This window comes from Nomascus leucogenys, chromosome 5 (genome assembly GCF_006542625.1).
Source record: "Nomascus leucogenys isolate Asia chromosome 5, Asia_NLE_v1, whole genome shotgun sequence".
NCBI lineage: Eukaryota > Metazoa > Chordata > Mammalia > Primates > Hylobatidae > Nomascus > Nomascus leucogenys.
The window spans coordinates 15,695,984-15,721,590 of NC_044385.1; the positions used below are offsets into that span (position 1 = coordinate 15,695,984).

The window sequence follows — 25,607 nt, forward strand, 5'->3', positions numbered from 1 at the left end:
GCCTCTCTGGGCCCAATTTTGCTCTCGGAGAAAGACTTGAGGAAAGCCTTGTGGCTCTGAATTTGGCCATGTGCCAGCACCGCCGAAACCGGATTATATTGCAGCTTTTGTCTGGTTTTCTCCTCAGTGGTTCTCACCATTCAGGAAGCCCTTCAGCTCACTGTTCAAAAAATAGTGGATCTCTGGATTCATCCAAAGTCTACATCGTGTCTCACAGCAGCGGACAACAGGTTCCCGGGTCCATGTCCAAGCCCTACCACAGACAAGGGGCAGTGAACAAATATGTCATCGGCTGGAAGAAATCGGAGGGCAGCCCACCGCCCGAGGAGCCTGAAGTGACTGAATGTCCCGGGTAAGGTTGTTGGCTATTCTTCTCTGGTCAGAATTTTTCACTGTAGGGATCGACTAAGCAAATGTATTTTACTCCCAAACGAAATATATTTTCTAAAACAGAATAATCGGCCGGGCGCGGTGGCTCACGCTTGTAATCCCAGCACTTCGGGAGGCCGAGGCGGGCGGATCACGAGGTCAGGAGATCGAGACCACGGTGAAACCCCGTCTCTACTAAAAAATACAAAAAATTAGCCGGGCGTGGTGGCGGGCGCCTGTAGTCCCAGCTACTCGGAGAGGCTGAGGCAGGAGAATGGCGTGAACCCGGGAGGCGGAGCTTGCAGTGAGCCGAGATTGCGCCACTGCACTCCAGCCTGGGCGACAGAGCGAGACTCCGTCTCAAAAAAAAAATAGTCTAGAAACATGTTTCTTAAACTCTTTAAATGTTCATGTTTATATTTCTCTATAAAATTCTTCTGTTTTCTTGATTTTTACATAAAAAAATGAAAAGAAATCTGTGTTCTTTGCTTTTATATTCAAATCTGCCCGCAGTAGAAAACTCATGGTAACATGGTACTGATGGTATCAGTATAGAGTCTCTATAAATACACAAGGTCAAAGGCAGTTTGAATTCCCACGGAGTCCTGTGTAACTTTCTTAAAGTTACTCTACAACTTTCTTAAAGTTGCTGTGTAAGTGACATCCTAAAAGAAAAAGTATTTTTCTTAGTTTAGCATGACTTCCAATTTTCCTTTTAGTTGTTAGGTTTGAGGTTGGGGCGGGGGGGCGGTGGGCATGTAGGGAAGGATGCTTTATATCTGTTTGAAAAAGAAAAGATTTTAAAATACTGATAACCCATCTTACAACACTTGTGAAAACTATGCTGATGCCTCTGTGAAGAGACAGGTAAATAAATTGCATTTCAAGAATGCAGAGCAAGGCTGGTTGGGGCTAAGGAACTATTTGCTTATTTCGTAAAGAAGCTTAACAGAATACTCATGCTAAGTGATCTGGTCTGTGTGCTCTGCTGTACCTGCCTGCGATAGCGTCATCAGGTGTGTGGTGCTGAGCGTGGCATGCACTAGCACTGGGATGGCTCTTCAGAGAGAGCCTCCAGATTTTACACTTTGCCAGTGAACTAGTATCACTTTTTTTCCTTAAAAAAAAATGATCCTGTGTCTTAAATACAGCTCATATGATATTGCCTTCTAAATTAAAAATTCTTTTAGTACTTAAATTGAACATGGAATCTTTTGTTAAAAAAATCATGTCAGTCATTGCAAATGGCTTATTTAGGAAGGAATTTCATAGTGATAACTAGCCCTTTTTATTAATGAAAATGGTAGAATGATACGTTGGTATTTCTGTCTAATAAGAGTCTTCTGAGTACTTCACAGGAATTCATTCCAAGCCTTTTTTAAGTTCTGTGAAATATTTTTAGAAGCATTTTCTATGTCGCCGTAGTACTATGTTTAGGCGAAGGACTCTTTTGGAAAGTCAGGGAAGTGTGAAAGGAGCCCATTTGGACAGTTTTCATGCAAAAGCCCAGGGTTTATGCATTTCCACGCACTGGTTTGATGGCACTAATGCTCAGTGAGAGCGAGGCAGTGTCCAGAATGAGGTGAGAAAGGGGTTTGCGTCTCTGAGTCGCAGGTTGTGTGCACACTAGAGGAGACTAAGATTGTGTCTCCGCTGGAGCTCCCCACCTGGGGACCCCTGTGGTGTGGAAGGGCAAAAGGCAGTCCCCACACATGCTCTTGGGTACACCTGGGAGGGGAGAGGCTGTAGAAGTTCTTCTGTCCTAACTTGCATTTTATGGAGAGGATTTGAGCTCAAACTGGTTATCGCAAGAGGCCGGTGTTGGGATTCAAGACCAGGGCTCCTGGTCAGTGTGCGGGCTCATCCTGGCAGATGGAGCAGGTGCCCCAGGCTCTGCCCAGCAACACAGAGTGTTTCTAAGGCAAGGCAATCATATAGGACTGCACTAACTAAATTTGAAGTTTTATCAAGACAGTGTTTTCCCGGATCACTGAAGGATATGCTTAGAAAACAGCCAGCCAAGTACAGCATATTTTTAGTGTCTCATTGTGCACCGAAGAAAAATCAGTTGTGCGCTCCAAAAGTTTCACATAGACCAGTTATTTCTCAAAATCATATTGTGGAAGCCCTACTGTTAATTTTGTTAATAATATCGTCTTACATTTTTAAATAATATAAGCGAATGAGCAGTTCTGTCTCAGGCTTCTGTGCACCCATTCATGCTGTCCCCTCTGCCTAAATGCCCTTTGTGAGTTTCTGAGCCTGGCCAGCACCCTCCCAAAGGGGATTGTTCTCTGCACTTGCTAGCCCAGTACTTCCTACAGTGTCTTTGCACTTGATCAGTCATCTCAGCCTGCAGAGCACACACACCACATACATACCACATGCACACACACCCGGACTGGGGGTCCTGTGCAAGCCGCATGTCCTGCTTACTTCACTACTCACAGTGGCTGGCACAGAGTAAACCCCGGAGCATATTTATGACACGTCATTGGATAATTTCTTTAAATTACTAGTTTAGCAGAGAAAGCTAGTGATTTTTATAAACACATATTTTAACACATATTCTATAAACACATTTAGAAACTAGAACAGCACATTGTAATCGTAATTATAGATATAATATTTTTATCCATGCAGTTATTGGTAGGACCTGGGATTTTTCCCAAAACACATATGGCCTGGAGCTCTTCAGCACCGCCTAACTCACCTCAGGATCAAATGTTGGGTGCTTCTTGGATGCAGTCTTTGTAAAAACTATATTGTTTTGTTTTCCTTATGTGGCTTTTGTGCACAACCCAGCGTCTTGGGTTCTTCCTGTAGCTCCCATTTTCATGTCATGCCATCCCACAAACCAACTAAATCTTCAGTAATGTTTTAAAAGTTATGAAATGCTTCCTTTTTTTTTTTTTTTTTTTTGCAGCCACTATTTGTTCATGTTGTAACTGTAGCTTGTGCTTCAAGAACTGAGAGGTACAAGGAAACCTGTCCTACCTCGGGAACAAAGCCATAGAGGATTTTAGAGAAATCCTTCTTAATTTTGAGCATGTTTGTGTATGTTTCTTATTCTAGCAGTTTCCCAGTGAGCTGTCACACAGTGACAAGATAGCCTAGCTTTTGAAACCAAGAGTCATCTCGGAGACACACAGCAATAACGTTCAGGTCATTCTCCAGCTCGATGCTGTGGGCTGTGAATTCCTAGAGTGTTATGTTTCAGGTTGTGTGGCAAAGACTGTTTGCCTCCTCTGACAGTACAGCCGCTGACTGTTTACTGTGTCTTGAGGAATATTTGGTTGCTTAGATTGTATTTTCAGAGTAAACCTTTTTAGAATGACTCCCCAGTTTTCTCCCTGTAAAGGAGCAGAAAACAATAATTCAGCTTGACACTCTTTTGTTGTCTGTCAATACATTTTTATATATTGATAAGGGAGACGGCTGCTTTATTTATCCAAACAGCTTTGTGAAATTACTGATAATAAAACATGGTTAGCACATGCGTGAATTGATGACTCGTACACCCTGGGCTCCCTCGGGTGGCTTCCTCTCTGTTGCCTGGGTGCCATCGGGGCTCTGGTTGTCCAGCCGCGAGAGTACACAAGTGTTGCTTCGAAAGACATATGATCACCTCTGATGAATTCTTCAAACTGTGTTTTCTGACACAGATTAGGAAAGGGAAAACACAGCCATATTTTAGAAGTTGGTTATGTATTTTTTTCATCCTGGGCTTTGGAGATCTGATTGGTGTCTGAATAATTCAGACACCTAACTTTGTAGTTGAGCTCATTTCACAAATGTGAAATGGCATGGGAATTTGGAGCAAATGCAGCAAAAGTGAACTGACTTAAGACCTAAGAATTGTTTGTATGTGTTTGTGGTTGTTGAAACTGGTTACTAGGTTTTAATTCTTACCACTACAGGCACTTTACAAATAGGCTTAATTTCCATTCTGATTGTTTTCAACAGGATGTATAGTGAAATGGATGTCATGTCCACAGCAACTCAGCATCAGACAGTGGTGGGAGATGCTGTTGCAGAGACTCAACATGTTCTGTCTAAAGAAGATTTTCTGAAATTGATGCTTCCTGACAGCCCCTTAGTGGAAGAGGGGCGAAGAAAGGTTAGTGACTTAGGGAGCTTTGAAGTTACCAGAAACACTAAAAAAAAAAAAAGTCTAAAGAAACTCAAGGGTTTCCAGAGTACTCCCACATGCTTCATCTCTCATGACCCTACCAACGACTCACTGCACATAGCTGACCGTTGCCAATTTTGATTCTATCAGTATGTAAAGGGAGCCTGGGAGAGGTTAAGAAGGCTGTTTTTAAAATCTCAGATAGAGCTAAAAGTCCGGCTGGGCTAGCCTCAAATCCTGGCTCCAGCAATGAGTAGCTGCGTGACTTTATGCAAGTGACTTGGCCTCTTGATCTCAATGCTTTCATCTGAAAAAAGGAGATCATAATTGAATTGTGAAGTTACAGTGAAGATAAGAAGTAATGTGAGAAGAGCCTAGTACAGTTCCTGGACATAACTAGTGATCGTGAACAGTAGCTGTTAAAATTCACACCACCTGACTCTTGTTCCAGAGCTCTAGCCTCTGCTCCAAGCTGCCTCTCCTTAAATGTAATCCTGTTCCAGAAGTGGACTGGAGTTAGACAGCACACTGCTGGGCATTTTAAACAGGGTTGGAACTTGCACACTGCCATTTAGAGATATGCAGAGATCATAAGGAAGGCCATGCGTAAATCTTATAAACCAACCCCAGGTTCAATGGCATACCTTTGTCATTCACAGTGTAGTACTCGAGAGTGTTAGCTTGCTTATTGGCTTTAGTTTCATTATTATTTATTATTACAATCTCTTAAGCCAGTTTGCTAAACAATTCAAAGTACTAAAAAGGACTTAAAGGCGATTTAGCCCAATCACCCCTTTTAGCAAGTAACTGAGGCCTCAGATGGTGAAATGTGAACTCTTCATAAATATTTGCTGCCAGAGTCAGCAACTGAGTCCTTGTCTCTCACTTCTAATCCAGCACTCCCTCTTGTTCATATGAAAAGGAAAAAGGCAATCAGGTATTGCCATACTGACCATGACCAGGGCAAACTGCAGATCTTTGTGCTTTTCTCTTCCCTATGGTAAAGCAATTCTGCAGTTAACCTAATTGTGTTTTTAGAACAACACTCTAATTAGACACTGCTGCAAAGCTGCTTTAATCTAATATGCCTGTAATCAAGTTCTGAAGAACCTGCTGGTGGTGTGTGAGGAGGGAATCCCATAAGAACTCCATCATAATGAGTCTTTTTTAAAAAACTTATATCAAGTCATGTACATGATACTGTATAAGCTTGGGTGCAAAGGCAGACTGTTGTGCAAAGAATGTAAATAGCTTTTCTTTTTGGAGGGTTGAACTTCTTGACATGTGTTTTTTTCTTCTAAGACGAATCACCTTCTTTTCATGATGTAAATTTAACTTTGTAGCTCACACACATTCCAGTTACCATTCATCAGTTGGAAAGACTTGACAGAATGGAAGGAACATATACAATAGGAATATTTTTAGACTTACTGCTACATTCATAAATGTAAATAGCCATTTCTTTTGATGTGAACATTCTGGCTTTTACTATTGTTTACCTAAAAGGAATGTGGTTCAGTATGCAAAGGAAGTAGTTGAAAATTCAGACTTGATGTAACTTTTCTTGAGTATTTGACCGCTCATTTCTTTAGTAAGAATTTTCCTTACCCTGTCTGTAATTAAACACAACAGTAATTTTAATGGTTCATTTAAGTCTGGTTATGATCCATTATTGTAACTCAATTTTCAACAATTATACCGACTTTTTCAAGTGATCCTTTTTTTTTTTTTCGAGACGGATTCTCGCTCTGTCGCCCAGGCTGGAGTACAGTGGTGCGATCTCAGCTCACTGCAAGCTCCGCCTCCCGGGTTCACACCATTCTCCTGCCTCAGCCTCCCTAGTAGCTGGGACTACAGGCACCCGCCACCAAGCCCAGCTAATTTTTTGTATTTTTAGTAGAGACAGAGTTTTACCATGTTAGCCAGAATGATCTTGATCTCCTGACCTCGTGATCCACCAGCCTCCGCCTCCCAAAGTGCTGGGATTCCAGGCGTGAGCCACCATGCCCAGCCACAAGTGACACTTTTAAGTGGACAGTAAGACTTTATTGGACTGCTGCTGTTTTTTGGAAACGTGTTTATGTGGCCGGCAAAGCTTCAGTGTTCACAATTAGTCTTATTATTATTTAGATTAGATTGAACCTCACAAGAAATTGCCTAATATTACAATGTAGTCATCTCAAATTAAAATCAAACCAGTATTATGTGTGGCTTTGAATAACTATCGCCTGAAATGGCAACCTTATATAATTCCAGGAACTATCACTGCTATAAGGTTATGGAGGTTTTATTTAACATTTCAGAGTTAATAAAGCTGTGCATGTCTAATTCATGATAATATTTCATAGAATGTCAAAGGAGGAAAACATAAAATCTAATAACTACACCCAAGCCCTGGAGTATTTGCCTTGATCACCTGCATGCTGCATTTAGCATTCTTGAGCTAACAGAGAAAATTCAAAGAAGCTATCACAATAGTATGTGAAACCACTGGACTTAGTCCAACAAGCCCCATGCATTCGTTTTTTTAATGTCTGTCCCCTCCTCGCACCTTGTTTAAACCCTAGTTTTCGTTCTATGGGAACCTGTCTCCAAGGAGGTCACTTTACCGCACGCTGTCTGACGAGAGCATCTGCAGCAACAGGAGGGGGTGCTCCTTTGGCAGTTCCCGGAGTTCCATGCTTGACCAAGCCCTGCCCAACGACATTCTGTTCAGCACCACCCCACCCTACCACAGCACGCTGCCTCCGCGGACCCACCCCGCACCCAGCATGGGGAGCCTGAGAAGTAAGTGAGGGGCTGGCTCCTCCCTGGCCAGCGCTGAGAGTGGGCTGATCACACAACTCCTGCCTCATTGGGCTCTGAGGGTGGCGTGATTTGGGAGTTTGTTTTTGTTTTTATTAAATATGTATTATTTGGTGTTTTAAATAATTTTCAAATATAAAAGCTCCAGAGTGGACATTTTGAAAAAGTTAGGTAACACTACCTCTTTTGAAAGCAACTGAGAACTCATATTAGATATTTTTGTCAAGTCCAATAGTGACTTCTGTGCCATATCTCAGCTATCGTATCTATAAAGGAAGAAAGTGTCTTTAGCCTGATTTAAAAAAAAAAAAGAAAACCCTGATGTAAGGAGTGGGTTTTCCAGTGGGTGACAGCAAGGAGGGACATCTGGTTTTCTAGCCTTCAGTTTCTTCATGCAGTTCAGTACCTGGAGATGGGGAGGTGGCACGTGTGCCTTGGGAGACCTGGCTTGTAGACTGGGCTTTACCCGTGGGCGGCTTTGTGTTCCTGTGCAGGTGACGTGTGTTCTCTTGTGTCCCCGCTTATTTCAACTTACTAGTCACAGGTCAACCTGATGATTTCTAGATGATTTTCCTTCAAATCCTAAAAATCTTTGATTTTTGCATAGTGTCAAGCCTTCATTAATGTCAGTTTTTAAGGGCACTTTTTTTTATGTTAGTCGGCCTTATTTCCTTTATACATAGTTATTTTTGTATAGAAAGAATGGGAATTTAATCAGAAATATATTCATTGCCAAGTTTTTTTTTTTCATTTCATCACAAAAAATATCTTTAGAACCAATTCAAACTTCATAATACACTTAGAAGTCCCAGGCTAAATGAAATCAAAGTTCTAATAATGTTTCTAATGTTTAACGTAATTGGAAATGAACCTTATCTCATAAAATTCTTAATCTATTTCTTTAAGTAACATAATAACCTGCCTGTTATAAAGAGTCCATTTACCTAAATTGAAGAAACCTTTAAACGCCTTCTTGACAACCATGTGAAAGGTCAGACAGACCTAGGCCACTTTCCTAATATTTCTCTAGCTGTTTTCCCTTTTTTGTAAAGAGGTAACTTTAATGTCCTCTTAAAAGCTTTTGTAAAACCAATAAAACTCTATTTTCCTGCAAATGTTATTTCATTTACAGTGTTTGAAGTGTGCTTGTGAACTCTCTGTGGTACGTGTGTTATGTTGGTCTTACATTCCACCCTTCATTTTGTTTCCAGGTGAAAGATGTATGTCCTTTTTTTTTTTTTTTTTTTTTTAAGCTTCACTTAAAAAAAATAGACTTTTTAGAGCAGTTTTAGGTTCACACCAAAAAGTACAGGGATTTTCCATATACCTCCCAACACGTTTTCCCCACTGTCAACAAACCCCTGCCCTTGAAGAGTGGCAGTGGTACATGTGTTATAATCGATGAACCTACGTGGACAGGTCCTTATGACCCAAAGGCCCTGGTTTACGTTAGGGTTCATTCTTGGTGTTGTACATTCTGTGGGTTTCTAAAATGTGTAAGATGACATGTGTCTGCCATTACAGTATCATTCAGAGTAGTTACACTGCCCTAAAAATCCTCTGTGCTCTGCCTGTTCATCCCTCCCTCCCCTCTAGCTCCTGGCAACCACTAATCTTTCTACTATTTCCATTGTTTTGCCTTTTCTAGAATGTCATATAGTTGGAATCATACAGTGTGCAGCCTTTTCAGACTGGCCTCTTCTACTTAGTAATAAGCATTCGGCTTCCTCCATGTCTTTTCATGGTTTGATAGCTCATTTCTTTTTACAGCTGAATAATATTGCATCATCTAGATGTACCGTAGTTTATTTATCTAGTCATATACTGGAGAACTGTATCCTTTTTTAATGTGTTCAAAGGCACAATTAGGAAACAGTCAAGTTACGTTGTTCATTCACTGTCCTAGTTGAAAACTGCCTTACTTGTCTTCATTTTTACTTCTCTAGAAAGAGCACTAAGAGTTTCCCTTGCCATTTGCTGTCTTTAAAGAAACCTTCTTATTTAGTGATATATCTCCTCCAATAGCTACACTTAAGAAACTACTTGGAAAAAGTTCTCTAGGCTTGATGGATGAACTAACAAAATGTAAATCAGAAAGCTGGAGGTAATTTGTATTGAAGTCTATTCCCCTAAAAACTTCTGATTTCCAGCCCCCCGTCCATGGAAAGTTTAAGCTTCCGGAATCTAGTTGTTTGGAGGCCTCTAGTTCCCTGGCCTTCTGACTACCACAATTGCCTATGTGATTATAGATGCTCCTTGACTTGCGATGGGGCCATGTCCAGATAAACCCACCGTAAGTTGAAAATATTGTAAGTTGACCATGTATATGGTCACCTAACCTACTGAACATCATAGCATTTCCTAGCCTACCTTAAACATACTCAGCACACTTGCATTAGCCTCTAATTGGGCAAAATCATCTTGCAACACAGTACGCCATACAGTATCAGTTATTTACCCATGAATCTCGTGCGTGGCTGACTGGGGGCTGTTGCTCACTGCCACAGTTCAGCATTGCGACAGTGTCCATACCACATATTACCAGCCAGGGAAAGGTTCAAAATTCAAAATCTGAATTATGATTTCTATCAAGTATGTATCACTTTTGCACCATTAAGATCTACTCAAGACAGGTTTTAATAATCCTCTTCTTTCTATGGTTTCTGGCCATTCTGTAGACCCTCTCTAAGAAGATACTACTCTTTAAGAATAGTTTGACAGACAAAAATTCGAGCAGCCCAAAAAGCTGAAATGTCAGTGTTAATGCCCAGAAGATGTCTTTGAGCGAGAAATGAGGAATATTTGAAGTTGCCCAGTAGTTTCTCTTAGTTTCTCAGAGAGACATAGCTTCACTTTAAAACTTGGAGCAGAGGTTGGTTCCAGATGGTTTTAAATCGCTGTGTAGATAGAGTTGGGCAGAAGACTCAGAAAGCGCAGATCCTCTTCTTTTAAACTTTAAAACATAGAGCATTCCTAGGGAAAAGAGAATCTTTCACCAGGAGAGACTCAATCAGGTTTTGTTTGTAATTTGGAGGGAGGGCAGCAGGGCAAAGCACCAGTAACTGCCCATCTCTTCCCAGTGAATATTGGAAGACCTAATCTCTGCACCTTTTCTACATGTGATTATCATAGTCACAGGCTTCTCTTTCAGGTATTTTTAGTTTTTAAAAGTTACAGATTTGAATCTGTCTCAATCTTTCTTCTCTTGAGACTAAGATCTTAATCTTCATACTTAACAAGCTCATTTTGGATGTAATTCATGTCATGATTCATCTATATTTCCTGTGAAGTCACTGAAATGTACTGTATCTTTATGTCTTCAACTTGGAGGTATGCAAATATCACCTGATACAGCAGTTGAGAATATTTCTGAAACATTTCTGCCTTGCCTTTAGGACCTTTGTTTTTGTCATTGGTAGATAGCAGAAGAAAATTTATTTAAGGGCCCAGATGAGAAAAAAAATGAGAGTGGGCTTTTGAACACACAGTTCACAGGCCAGATATCCAGTGACACTGAAAAGCAGTCATATTTTCCTTTTCTTCCTTGGCAAGTAGACACCTGGGTTCATTCAGCACAATCCCAAGCATTGGCAGGCTCACAGGCTTAAAGATAATTTTTTGGTTTTTTATGGAACAGAGATCAAAACTCTGAAATCTTCCTACGAGAATGGACTGATGAGAATTCTTAGATTTCAAAAATGAAAATAGAGAATATTGTGTGTGGTTTCAAATCCTGTAGTTCTGACCTACGCACATCACAAAGAATGCCCCTTGAAGTTAAAAAGTGGGAGAGTGGGAAAGTTTAGAATAAATAAAATAAACTGGTATTTTAGTTATAATGTAATACTTGCACGTGTTGCTTCAGACCACATGTGTAGCCTCGGTGGTTTTGTGTTGTAGATGATGAGGACTACCAACCACCAGAGGAAGAATCATTGCCAAGGATGGCATGGCAAGGTATCCATCCACCTGCAAACAGGGTTTTGACTATTTGACTAGTATTTGACTAGGCAGTATTATTCAGTGTAATACTTACTTCTCTTTTTTCAAATGTCCTCAGTCTTCCCTGTAATAAACATTGGTTTCTGAAAAGTGTAATTGTGAAACCTCAGGTATCTGACCGCCAGGAAATGCTGTTGGGAGGCTCCTTGGCATTTATAATAATAGCAATAAACTCAGACTCAGTAAAGATGGTTACTGTGATTTCAGGTTTTGGGTAAACAGATGGGAAGCCACAAGATCAATGTCGCGAGCCAGAGCAGGTGCGCAGGCAGTGGTTCCCTGATATTACCCCCCTTTCAGAATTCATGAGTCTCTTGAAAGGCTGACTTAGGTCCGTATGCAACATGCGCAGTAAGAATTATGAGCACAGAGAAGCGTCTTCTCCAGAAGTGAGGTAGGATGGCATCTACCCAACTGTGCCCAAAAAATGCTTTCAGACAGTATCCTCCCCTCCCTCCTGTTTTTTTGACTCATCCTGAGAACTCCCAAGAAGTATTATGGATATGAAGTAAATTCAGTTACTATTGTTTTCTACTCACTAAATGTCTCATCTTATTTGACATTAGTATGTGATACCATATGCAAAATTGGTTCGGGTTTCCATTTGGAAAAACTGTGTGAGAAACTTGTTATGCCAGGAGGTCACCATGCTCCATGTGGGGAGCCTGCAAATGTGCCCCACACTTGTATCACCCACTTTCCTGGGCTGGCACTTTTTTTTTTTTTGAGACGGATTCTCACTCTTTCACCCAGGCCGGAGTGCGGTGGCACAGTCTCGGCTCACTGCAAGCTCCGCCTCCCGGGTTCACGCCATTCTCCTGCCTCAGCCTCCCGAGTAGCTGGGACTACAGGCATCCGCCACTGTGCCCGGCTAATTTTTTGTATTTTTAGTAGAGATGGGGTTTCACCGTGTTAGCCATAATTTTTTGTATCTTTAGTAGAGACAGGGTTTCACCGTGTTAGCCAGAATGGTCTTGATCTCCTGACCTCGTGATCTGCCCACCTTGGCCTCCCAAAGTGCTGGGATTACAGATGTGAGCCACCGCGCCCAGCCACAGTCTTGTCTTAATTGGCCAGAAGAGTTGTGTGGGCTCCTGAGGCTTGGTAGAGCTGGATTTAAAATAACAGGCTTTGATACCTGAGGCAAATGGTGCCTTTCGTATAAAACCGTACAACTGAGGAGACAAGACAGTTCCAGTCACTGTGGCATCACAAAGCACAGGTGATCAATTGCTCTTGCCCCTTCAGGTCTGCACTATGCATATCTTTTTTTCTTTTTGGAGACAGAGTTTCGCTCTTGTTGCTCAAACTGGAGTGCAATGGCGCGATCTCAGCTCACTGCAACCTCCACCTCCCGGGTTCAAGCAATTCTCCTGCCTCAGCCTCCCGAGTAGCTGGGATTACTGGCGTGTACCACCACACCCAGCTAATTTTTTGTATTTTTACTAGAAATGCGGTTTCACCATGTTAGCCAGGTTGGTCTTGAACTCCTGACCTCAGGTGATCCGCCCGCCTTGGCCTCCCAAAGTGCTGGGATTACAGGTATGAGCCACCACGCTCGGCCAGCACTGTGCATATCTTATTCCAAATCCCTCTCAGACCAACACCAACAGTATTTGTCTGTTTGTTGACAGGGCTGTTTGAGGATAGAACTTGTGTCTTACTAGTTATTCTCTCCCTAGGTTCTGATTTAGTACCCAGTAGTTCCTGGAATATAGTAGATGCTTAGTAAACATCATCTGAGTGATGGGGGTAGTGATAATTTTGGCTAGTTTAGAATCTGTGTTAGGCTCTTCTTGCATTGCTATAAAGAAATATCTGGGGCTGGGTAATTTATAAGAAAAGAGATTTAATTGGCTTTTGGTTCTTCACGCTGTTCGGGAAGCACAGTGCTGGCATCAACTTCTGGTGAGGGCCTCAGGAAGCTTACAGTCATGGTGGAAGGTAGAGGGGGGAGCAGGAGTGTCACATAGCAAGAGAGCGAGCAAGACAGAGTCGATGGCAAGATGCCACACTCAACCAGATCTCACGAGAACTCACTCGTTATCATGAGGGATCCACCCATGATTCAAACACCTTCCACGAGGCCCTTCCTTCAACACTGGGAATTACATTTCAACATGAGATTTAGAGGGGACAACATCCGGACCGTGTCAGAGACTCAAAAAAACAAAACAAAAACAGAATAGTAATTTTTCCCAGTTACATGATATTCTAATCAATGGAAAAGAAAATGTATGTGTTTTTCATGTCGATTATTCATGGAGATCTATAGGTGGCTCTTTCTTCATCTAACAAGACTGCCATTAACATGAGGCTCTTCCTGCTTATGGAAAAATGATGGATTTTAGATTTAAATCCACATATGTTCACAGCTTTTATTCCTAAACTGTGCTCTTCATTAAGAAGCTTCTCATCATTTGCGTCTCAGCCAAGTGTCCGCTCCTTGGACAGGCCTCCCCGAAATGTGCCACCAAGCTTCACAGTCACATCACCCTGTTTGCTTTCTGCAGAAGACTTAATCACTCCTTGTATTTTCTTGTTTACTCATTTATTGTCTTTTCTTTGATGTAAAGCCTCATGAGAGCAGGGCCTTGTCTGCCTTACCCACTGTTGTGCCCCCATCACATGGTAGGCAGTAGTCACTTATCAAATACATTGTGGATAGACTGCTGAGTGGACAGTGCTTCAGATAAACTCTAGAGAAAAGGAGACATCTCATCTGTGCTAACCTTCTCTGCGAGTTCTGCAGTATCAAATAGAAGTCCCATTCACCACTGGAGGAGGGAGGGGACAATATTTTGTAATACAGAAAAAATGTCACCAACAAGTGTCCTTTGCTTCTGCTCCCTGCTTTGCCAGCCATACAGATTAAAAGTGGTGAAGGGTTGTCTGGACTTGCCTTTGGTTGTGAAATGTACACCCTGAGACCATCTCAGATCCCAGAGCCGTTAGTGCCACTTAGCGTGTGGTCTCTGCATGCGTTGCATAGAGGGTAGCAGGCGGAGACCTTCAGAGCTGGTTGGCTGGGCTGCTCTGTGGGCAGCCAGGCCCACTCACGCACTCTGGGCCACCAAAATTCACATTTGTGCCTTGGCAAAATTATGAGTGGCCATGTATCAGGAACTTAGTGCTTAGGAATTGTCAGAGCTTTAATTATTTCACTCAAGACTGTCAGGAAACCACTCTATTGAGTACCGGGGAAAGATGGCTCTCTGAGCACACAGCTGCAGGAGGGACCAGGCGAAGGGGAAGCAAGGGACATTAATCTCACATCCCAGCTTGTGAATCGGGACTGGCCACCATCCCCTCTGTTCTTATTGCATTTTACCCCTCCTGTCTACTGTGTTATTTTTCTCTTTTCCTGTCTCCTGTTATCGCCAAGTAAGGATCTTGTTGTATAGTGGTCTTAGGGGAAAAAGTAGCACATAGAATGTGTGTTAGGCTTGATTTTAGCCTTCAGGAATGTCAGAAGCTGGAGTGAAGGATTGTTTCTTTATAAACACAAGGAAAATTCACAAGTTGGCATTTCTTAGTAAAACATGATGAACAGAATGTATGTACTTTCTGTAGAAATGTCCGTATATCTGAATAGAATTCCATTCCGCTCCCTGATGCTTCCCCTCTAGTGAGGGAAGGAGGGAGGACGGTGCTGCAGTGGGCCCAGAGTCCAGCCTGCCTGACCTCCGTGGCCCTCACAGAGCTATGCCACTCTTGCACCATTTCCCAAAGAGCTCAGCCATGTGGAAATCAGTGACAAAAGTAATTGCTGCCTCCATATATAATTTCTTTACACTCGGTGCAGAAAACTTGCCTTGAGCAAAGCAGCGTATGAGTTGCAGAGAGAGAAGGAAGTGTTTTTTAAGTGAAGGAAGATTCCTGGGCTTCTTTACCTTTCTGCTTGAGGGTCTTTCTTTACCTTTCTGGAACCCTTTCTTCCTAAGCAACTGAGACAGGACCTGGCGGCCAGTTCAGCCCAGTCTTTGCCCAGCAGGGAGCGAGGATGCTCCTGGGAAACAGTGAGTGCTGGGTGCCCTCCTTCCCACCTCCCACTCCTGTGTTGCTGCTTCCCTCCTCTGCTGGTTAACCTCTTGGCAAGGACAAGCACATCACACACAGAACAAGTAGAACAAGAAAGAGCCAGTTTCGTTTCAAAGAAAAGCATGTGGAGAAGGGAGGGTGGAAACAATGTGGACAATATATCCATTACTGGGTTCCCTTCAAAATAGAAGCAGGGAATAATTGGGTGGAATATTACCCCAACTTCTAAAGGTGGTAGGTAGCATGGAAAATTGGTGTAGCTGTAACTGTTGGAGATCTGGTAAGAGCTGCATCTGTCCAGAGTCTCAAAAGTCTGTCAGTCTCCTTCAAGGCCAAATTTACTAGCTGTCTTAGTCCAGATGCCAGCATTTCACAGCTACCCAAAAGGATGTGGGAATAAAAATTACAGGTGCATTTGGTTAATTATGCCCCCTTACTTAACATAATTGCAGGCTCAGACAGCCAGGTGGTCATTATTTTGATTGGTCTAATTAGTCAGATGTGTTCACAAGCAGCTGCATGCAGTGTTCTGGGCAGGTTCAGAAAAGTCACATTAAAGAAAGTCCGGTTGAAGCCTTTTTAGAACTTGTCCTCAGATACATAATAAGTTCTTAACAACGAGTATTATTAATGACATAAACACTTAAGTACCTTGATGAGAGTTTAAGGAGAAAAAGAAATGGAAAAGGTCCATTCATAGCCAAAGGAAAACCACCCAACATTGAATACAGGATGGGTGAGTGGTTTCTGCTTTAGCCATTGATAAAACCATCTATTAAGTCAGGAAAGGTAGTCCAACCACTATGTATGTGCTTTGTATATAAAATAGCATCCTCAACCTCATGTATTAATAAAAGCAAAGTTAGTCTTTACTACATTTTTATAATCAATTGGTATTTGAGGCATCTCAAGTTTGTGGTGCTCAGCTTAGAAGTGTTCCTCAGCAAGCTTTATAAATCAGGATGGAGATTGCTGCAATACTTCCTACAGCAATGTAAAGCCTGCAACACTTTTCAAAAGAGGAAAGTCTCCCCTGAAGAAAATGAGAATTTATCTTGCAATAGTCAGACCTGGATGTACTCAAAAGAAGCCCCCTGGAAGAAAACCGCGAAATTACAATAGTATGCAGAGGCTTGATTCTAATCGCCCTGCCATCGCTGCCCGTACATGCTGGCCGACCTCTCACCAGTGCAGACTCGGCTGCTTTTTACAAACCTCCATTTTTCCAGCTAGATCCCTTTTGGGCAACTGCAGCCTCATGTTTTCTTTTTCCATTAAGAGTAGGAAAAATTATCTTGGCCACTTTGGGAGGGGATGGTGGTTCCTGTGCTCACTGACTCACTGGGAGGGGACAGCATTGCCCGTGCTGTGCTCTGACTGACTGACTCCTGACTGACTCTGGGAGGGACAGTGGTGCCCATGCTGTGACTGACTGATTCTGGGAGGGACAGTGGTGCACATGTTCTGACTGACTCTGGGAGGGACAGTGGTGCCCGTGCTCTGACTGACTGACTCTGGGAGGGACAGTGGTGCCCATGTTCTGACTGACTCTGGGAGGGACAGTGGTGCCTGTGTTCTGAGTGACTCTGGGAGGGACAGTGGTGCCCGTGTTCTGATGACTCTGGGAGGGACAGTGGTGCCCGTGTTCTGATGACTCTGGAGGGACAGTGGTGCCTGTTCTGACTGACTCTGGGAGGGACAGTGGTGCCGTGTTCTGACTGACTCTGGGAGGGACAGTGGTGCCGTGTTCTGACTGACTCTGGGAGGGACAGTGGTGCCCGTGTTCTGACTGACTCTGGGAGGGACAGTGGTGCCCATGTTCTGACTGACTCTGGGAGGGACAGTGGTGCCCGTGTTCTGACTGACTCTGGGAGGGACAGTGGTGCCGTGTTCTGATGACTCTGGGAGGGACAGTGGTGCCCGTGTTCTGACTGACTCTGGGAGGGACAGTGGTGCCTGTTCTGACTGACTCTGGGAGGGACAGTGGTGCCTGTGTTCTGACTGACTCTGGGAGGGACAGTGGTGCCCGTGTTCTGACTGACTCTGGGAGGGACAGTGGTGCCCGTGTTCTGACTGACTCTGGGAGGGACAGTGGTGCCGTGTTCTGACTGACTCTGGGAGGGACAGTGGTGCCGTGTTCTGACTGACTCTGGGAGGGACAGTGGTGCCCGTGTTCTGACTGACTCTGGGAGGGACAGTGGTGCCCGTGTTCTGAGTGACTCTGGGAGGGACACTGGTGCCTTTGTTCTGACTGAGTCTGGGATGGTGCCCGTGCTGTGACTGACTGACAGACTCTCTGGTTTTGTTTCTGTTTAGATGAGTTCTGGTTCTCTGATGGGTCCTTATCAGATAAGTCCAAGTGCGCAGATCCTGGCCTGATGCCCCTCCCGGACACAGCCACAGGGTTAGATTGGACCCACCTCGTGGACGCTGCACGGGCATTTGAAGGTAAAAACTCACCAGCCTCTGGCCTCACCCCTTACCCTGGGAGTGCTTTCCTGCAGGGCCTGTGTGGCGTCTTAGGGGAGCGCATCTGTCTCCCATCATCTGGTCAAAGTTTTGAATGCCTTGCCTTGTTGGACGATGAAAAGCAGGGACTGGCTTGGGCTATGACTGAGGACATTTCCTACGGGAGACCATGTCATTTAGTAAAAGGAGCACTAGGCAAGAAATCGGAAAACCTGAATTCTAGCTCTGGCACCATCTGTGTGACCTGGGTGGGACCTCTGTTTCCTATCTGAAAAGTAGAGGTGATTGTATGGAGAGCACCTTGCGTCTTTCCTCATAGCGTACTGAGGTATAATGTGGGGGACACATTTAGGAGGCGGGAGCTGCTGGGCTTTGCTGGACGAGCACAGGCCGAGGAGTCCGTTCACTTGGTGTAAACACAGACTCCAGCTTGATCAGCTTGACCCATGCGAGTGTCTCTACCTGTCGAGGCCTCAGCTTCCTCCTCTTAAAATGTGGGTCAGTGAGGGTAGGTGGGCTAGCCAGTCTCTGAGAGCCATCCAGTTGCCACACCGTCTTCTGTCATTTTTGGTTGAGGCTACCCCTTCAGGAACACCTTTGTCCAGCTCGCAGATAAAGGTAGACAAAACAAGGAAGATGCTTGCTTCACGTGCAGCCTCAGGACCTCACGGTGATACTGTGTAAACCTGGGGCCCTCGGGATCATGACTTACGACTTTCTGCTCTTTGCCGCTGCATTCTTCAGTGAGTTTTTACGATGGCAGGCTCTGGCACTGGGAAACCTGGCAGCTGGGACTGACAAAGGAGGCAGGATCGTTCTAGTAGGGGCTGTTTAACGCCCTGCGCTCTGTGAGACTCTCATGATGTAACCCAGTCACAGCATCCTGGAGGCGCCTGAGTCCACTGCTGCCTTCTCAGGCCTGAGAGCCCTTCCTTCTATTCCTCACTCCCCATTTATTTTCCCTTCTCAGTCTCTGCTTGCACAGCCCCATCACCTGTGACACCAGGCCTCAGGAAACAATCAAATTCTTTTCCCAGGAGGGGAGGTGCATTTGAAGTCAAAATGCAGAAGGTTGGGGGTTCACTGCCCCTCATCTGTGACTAGCTTAATACATTAGGGAGGCCCGATGGTGGCTTCGCTCTACCCAGTTGGTATCAGCGCCTCTGGTCCTGAGCCTCTGGGAACAGGAGTTGGAATCCACTCTCAAGTGGACACGAGGGAAGTAGGTAAAAGGCAGCTTGCTAGGAGGAAGCTTCTGCCGCATAAATATGCGCTCAGTGCTCCCTAAATGGAAGGAACTAGACTGCTTTCTTTACAAACCACTCACTCCTTGTAGAAATTTCAGAAGAGCCCTGTCTGCCTTGTGGGGAGACCCTCATTCTCTGGTGTTACCAGAAGTTAGTTGCATATTTTAGAAGCCCCAGGCTGGTGGTCTGGTTGTTTCTTGGGCTCCGCATGCTTCTAGCACTTTCTTGGGCATGACCCAGCACCAGAGCACAGGGACATTATCTTTACCTCTGTCCAGAGCAACCCAGCGGGGAGGTAACACCATTTTCTCTTTCCCTGGGGTGTTCTTTACACACTACAGTCTCTCACTCTGACCAGATCTTTCTGCCCCAGGAGAGGTAAGACCAGAGATAAGATCTCTGTGTGGCCTCACTGTGTAACTATCTGCAGAGTACTTAACACACTGAATTCTGCTTCATTCACATGCCTGTCTCTTAAGAGATGAGTTTCTTAAGGGAAGGCTGCCTCTTTTATTATGTTATCTATATTTATCAAATACATATCAAGATAACCAAAGGAGAAGTGCTAATAACAAGGAGTAAGTAGGTATTCAATACACACAGTTTTGTGCAGCCCAGAACTATCCCAGCTCATAGCACAGCTCTCGACCTCTTAGATCCTTTCGTATTTTGTGATCAACTTTCAGATTTAAAACAATATTTATCACCTTATCTCTGTATCTACCCTCGTTTATGTCTTTACTTGGTTCCCTACCACCCCTTTCAAATATTCCTTCAGAATAAAATGACGGCTAGAAAATGCATTTTTTTCAGGGGATTAGAGAAGGCAAAATGGTGCATGGACTGAATGATCAATTTAGGGATTTCGGTCATAACTTCAGCCATTTCTGGGCCATAGGCCTTTGGACAAGTCACTTAGCTACTATGACATCCACACTTTGTCCCAATACTGTTCTAGGTCTCTTATAAATAGGAACTCGGTGAATGTTAAACAGTAATCCTTCTGGACATGTGCTGAATTAATTTGGGCTTCAGTCTTCTCATCTATAAAATGAAAAACCAAAGAACCTGTCAGGAAGGCTTCACCTAGTCCTAAACCTCTGGTTCTGTGGTTTCGTTATCAACAAGTATTTCTTAAGCTGAAGTAAGAGTATAGGTGGTAGTTGGCACAGAAGGGAAAAAGTATGACATGGAAATTCTCCCTAGCCAGTGCCCTCAGGTACATGAATGCCTAAATTAAACAGAAAATAATGTAGTATTCTATTTGCCAAAGGATAAGACTTTGGTTATCTGAGCTTTAACATTGATAAAATAATGTGGAAGGAGTTACCACTGACCCCTAACATTGATAGATAAAATAATGTGGAAGGAGTTAATGCCATGTTTAATTTTTGATGCTACTCCATAGGGTGGCATGTCATGATGAGACAGTAGCCAGCTTATGAAAATTTGGTTGAGAACGTGCGCCTCCTTTAGCTAATCACATTCCCTTGTATCAGTGTTGCCTCAGGTTGTATCCCAGTGACCTGCTCCCCTGTCTCATGAGTTTCATGGTGGTGATGAGCGTGATCAATCTCCTTAGCACTTTAAAGAGAAATGTCTTCAAGTAGATGACCCAGTTGCCCTGCTCATGGCTTTATTTTTTTGTACTAGTTCCCAAGGCCATTTCTGAGCTAGAGTAAACATTATAAAGAAAAGATAACCCAAAACATGTCCATGTGCTTGTTTATGTCACTGCTACAAACTAACAAAGGCAGTTCAAAAGGCTTATTGCCTCAGACTTCCCTGGAATAATCCCGTGCCCATATTTCAGTCAGTATATCTGAAAATAGGCTTGGAAAATGGAGTTTACCTGCCCATTGGATTGAGATCCCATGATCCCTATAAAATCCAATAGTGTAATTGATCCCTGGCAGACTTGCCTCTCCCCCATTGGTCTACCTCATTTATGCTACACATTTTGGCATATGATATGTTCACCTTCATTTAAGGGCTAAAATTGACATTGGACACGAGTTTAATAATTTAGATTTTACTATACCACTTAAGAATAGAGCAGAGGCACCAAATTAAGCTGTCAAATCATGACTACTTAAATGTTTAAACTCTATTAGTGCAAGGACCATAATAAATGAATAAATGGTAGAGTTGTGGGTGAGAGCCAGGTATTCTGTGCACAAGGACTCAGTAAGCTCCCTCCAAAAAGGAGGCGGGTTTCCAGACCACATTGCTGACTATAAGGCAGTGATAATAGAATTAAATAAGAAAAAGAGAAGCAAAACACAAAAATCTGACTATTTAGAAAGTTTTAAATGTTACTGTAATAATAATTATGCTGGGAAGAATTAATGAATATGACAAGAGCAGTTTTTTTAGGATCATGAAAAAGGTGCTTCCTAAATCTGGACTACACCCAGACAGAGGGTAGTTTTTAAAGAAAAATATGTTTCAGAAACATTTATTTCAATGGAAGAAAAGGGAAAATTAACTAACTTAACTGTATTTCAAAAAGATTCTACAAAAACTGTGAAAGAAAAACACACAAAGAAAAGGAATAAAGTAAGTTGTAAAAAAAAAAAACTGGCAAATGAAATTATACTGCAATTTATAAATAAGACTAACAACCTCAGTTTTTCTTTGAATATTGATAAACCAATAGCAAATTTGATCCAAAATATAAAAAGTACAAATGAACCATATTAGAAAGGAGGTTAAGTTAACATGAGAAGAAGACAGTGGGACCAAAATGACCTGTGCAGAACTGTGCCATCTCCCTGCAGAGGACAGTGGGTTCTGCCTTACCCCTCAAACCCCAGACCAACTGCAGTGACTTGTTATTACCTCTAGGATAGGTACGTTATTACCTCTCCCTGGCTTGGATTATGAAGACCTCGTGATCATTTGGGGTCTTGCACTCCGCACCATAATGCAAACCAGGCCAGCCTGAACCATAAAATCTGGTCAAGACGAGACCCTGTCCTTACTCAACAACTTGGTTTCCTGTAAATCTAAATATGTAAATATACAGTATTAGTAATTAGCTGTAGAGGCAGAAGGAAACCTGTCAAAGGACAGTCTAGAGATGTAAGCTCAGAACACCCTCCTTAATTCACTGTAGCACATACACACAACGTGCCCACCTTGGCTGATCCCAGTTGTGGGGCTCTTTATTTACCCAGAAAATTTCTTTTCTGTCTTTACCCTAATGGTATAAGATGATGCACTTGGTCACATAATTTTCTGCAAACCTTGGCAGCCTACTTGGCTGGTTCCTTCTGCACAAAATACTGGTACACCACCCTAACCCCCAGCTTCTGGCCCCATGTGGATCTCAGTCCTGTATATTTTCTAATTAATATATTCTCTGGATGACATTTTAAAAAAGAGACATAGAGATTTTTTTAATTACTAAGGAATGTCAAGCAGCTATATAGGAATACATTTGATGGATAAGGTACTTAGATTATTTCTTGCAAGAAAGCATTGCAGGGAGCATAAGAAACGGTCAAAGGCCCAGGTGTAGAAGGCATTGAAAAAGTCACCCAGGAATATGCCCAAATACCAAATATACTACCTGAAAATAATAAGTTTACAGTTAATTGTTTTCAGAGTTTCAAAGAGTAATGATGCCCTTGTATATATATATATTTTTTGAAATTCAGAAGCAGCCTTCTTTTATGATAGGATTCTTTCCTGATAAACACGTACACACACAAAAGATAATTATAAGACAATCGCAGTCTTTAATATTAGTATGAGAAAGCTTAGATGAAATTCAGTAGTAAATTGAAAAGATTATTCATTGTTATTGGCAAGAGTTTAGTTTAATAAAAGAAAAACTTTAATTAAAAAGTTACAGTAGGTGAAATAATTAAAAGCTATATCAATTTGTCCTAAAAAAGTATATCTAATAGAATTAGAACCTATTTCTTCTAAAAATTAAGATTTGAGAGATACCCCCAAAGACTAATATCTACTTTATTTCAAATGGTTACGTAGTACTTAATAGAAAATGTTTATAAGCAGATTGCTTATGTCCAGAAACTAAGCAAGTATACTCTTTGAGACCATGCTCTTTAATTTTTATACTGGAATCTTTGATATTTAAACAAGGAATGCAAAGAAAAAAGGGATCAATGTTGGAGATAAAAAAAAATTTAGATAGGGTTTTATACATAGAAAATACAAAAGATCAAAATGAAGTTTAATTAGAGAGTATAAAATAGGTAATTAGGTATTTTGAAATATATTTTTATAAGTATAATTTCAAAGTGTTATTAATTTTTTCAGTTTCCTATTGCTGTATAACAAACCACCCCCAACATTTATGGCTAAAAATAATAGTTGATTATTTCTTATGATTCTCTGGGTTGACTAGTCTCAGCTGGGTGGTTCTTCTGCTCCATATGATCTTAGCTGGGGTCACTCAGGCAGCTGTATGCAGCTGCAGCTCAACTGGATCTGGAGCATTAAGGAGATTTCACTCACCTGTCTGTGTCTGGAATGGCTGAGGCTTAGTGAGACCCCTGCCTTCAGCAGAGTAGTTGTATTTATTCACATGGGGCTTAAGGAATTAGAAGAGCAAAAGCAGAAGCTCTGTGATGTCTTAAGGCCTGGTTTTGAAAGTCCCAGAACATTATATTCACCACATTCTATTTAGGCCAAAGTAGTTCACAAAGCCGGTATTCCAGGGGTGCGACATAGACTCTACCTCTACCTCTTGATGGCAGGTGCACACAGGGAGGGAGGAGTTGTTGGCAGCTGTCTTTGCAGACAGCTTTCCACTGTAATAATCACAAGACACTTTAGATATATCAGTAAGATTGAATTAACATGTTCTTTGAGAAGTAAGCCATCAGAATTATGAGAGAATTCCAAGGAACGCTTTAATATCTGATAAGTCTTAATATATAAGACTAGAAATGGATAGAAAGCTTCATAGTAAAGATGACGGTTCTTCCTGAATTAACTTGTAGAATTAATGCAATTTCAAGAAAAATAGTTGAAAAACTAAATTTGCCTCCATTTGGAAAATAGGTAAATGATATTCAACCAAAAGATCTATTGTAACTTGATAATAATTAAAACAGCATGATTCAAAAATAGGGATAAAAATTTTTTGAAGAAAAATTAAGAGCTCAGACAGAAATCTGAATATATTTAAGAGTTACATGGGTAAGGAATTTATGTATTCCATTTGGATTTAGGTATTTAAAAAGTCGATTTTAGAAAAAGTAAAAGTCAGATTGTGGTTTTGGAAGCAAGATTATGCTTTAATTATGTAGTAGTGAGAGAACATAGAAAATGTAATATGGTCAGATAAAGGTATTTAAATATTTAGAATTATGGGAGCCTGAAAGAGAATGTTAAAATAAAAGAGGAAATATTGGACTTTAGGAAAAGATTTCTAAAGAATGTGATAGGTAAAACCAGGATACCTAAAGTACATAAAGGAACTTATCCAGCAAAAAAACACCAAACCCACAGTAAACAAATGGTCAAGGAATGTGAATATAAATTTCACAAAAGACAAATGCACAATAAATAAGAAGGTGAAAAATGTTCAACCACACATGTAAATTTAAAGAATAATGAGTTACCAGCTCACACTTTTTGAATATGAAAAATGATACAGTAGCTCTAGGTAGCTATGAAGAATACTCACAGCTGGTATCATTGTAAAGATTATAAAGTGATCCATCTTTTTGTTCAAGCAATATGATAATATGTTACTAGTGCCAGAAAACTGTACCCACCTTTTAACCAGAAATCTAATTCCTGAGAATTTGCTGACAGAAAGTTATTAAAAAGAAGTAAAAAGCTTCCAATAGAAAAATATCGTGCATTTAAAAAAATTAAGTGATCAAGTAACATATCCCTACACAAACAGTTTTAAAAAAAAACAACAATAAACGGTCCTTCATAGGTCTAAGAAGGCAAAAGTAAGTTGGATGCCCTGTGCATCCCCCATGCTGTAAGGTCAAGTTTGAAAAGCTGGCTGAGTCACATTTTAGACTTTGTTTTAATGTATGCAGTTATTTTGTTTGTTGGAGGGCAAGACATGTCCTTCTTACATGTCAGAATTCCTAAGTGAAATTGATGGTTGTATCTAGTTCAGTAAGATCATAGTTTTGCCACCCTGCAGTGCTCATCATACCCTTTGTTATGTAGAATCATGTCAAGTTTGGGGGTACCAGATAATGTATGTAATGGCTTTCATCCCCCGTTAAACATGGTAATGGGAACAAACCCGACTAGAAAACCTGGCTATGGGTCAAACAGTGAAGCTGGGGAGGGGAAGTGGAGTCTCTTCAAAAGCTCTAGGATTTCAAGTAGCTCTCATTCATCAGAATATCAGAAAGAGGCAGTTGGTGTGTTTTTAGCATTTGTTGAATGGATGATGTTGTTTTCAGTGAACACAGGCTTCAAAGGTAAAATCACCAATTAGTGATCTTAGACTCTGGATTCCATGTTGCTGCCCCACGAAGGCCTGTCCTCCTAGGTTTCCACACTTCCCCAGTTGGTGGTGGAGATTGCCATCT

At 42.0% G+C, this 25,607-nt stretch overlaps 1 protein-coding gene across 5 annotated transcripts in view; it reads left to right on the forward strand.

The window, feature by feature from the left end:
- The window catches only part of SIPA1L2 (signal induced proliferation associated 1 like 2), a 238,632-nt gene that overhangs the window by 202,946 nt on the left and 10,079 nt on the right, over window positions 1–25,607 (forward strand). For all 5 annotated transcript variants that reach the window (XM_012506652.2, XM_030812675.1, XM_030812673.1 and 2 more), the window contains 4 exons: window positions 128–352; window positions 4,336–4,489; window positions 7,069–7,288; window positions 17,666–17,797. In XM_012506652.2, coding sequence (XP_012362106.2) covers window positions 128–352; window positions 4,336–4,489; window positions 7,069–7,288; window positions 17,666–17,797 — 731 coding nt within the window. The remainder of the gene's footprint in view (window positions 1–127; window positions 353–4,335; window positions 4,490–7,068; window positions 7,289–17,665; window positions 17,798–25,607) is intronic.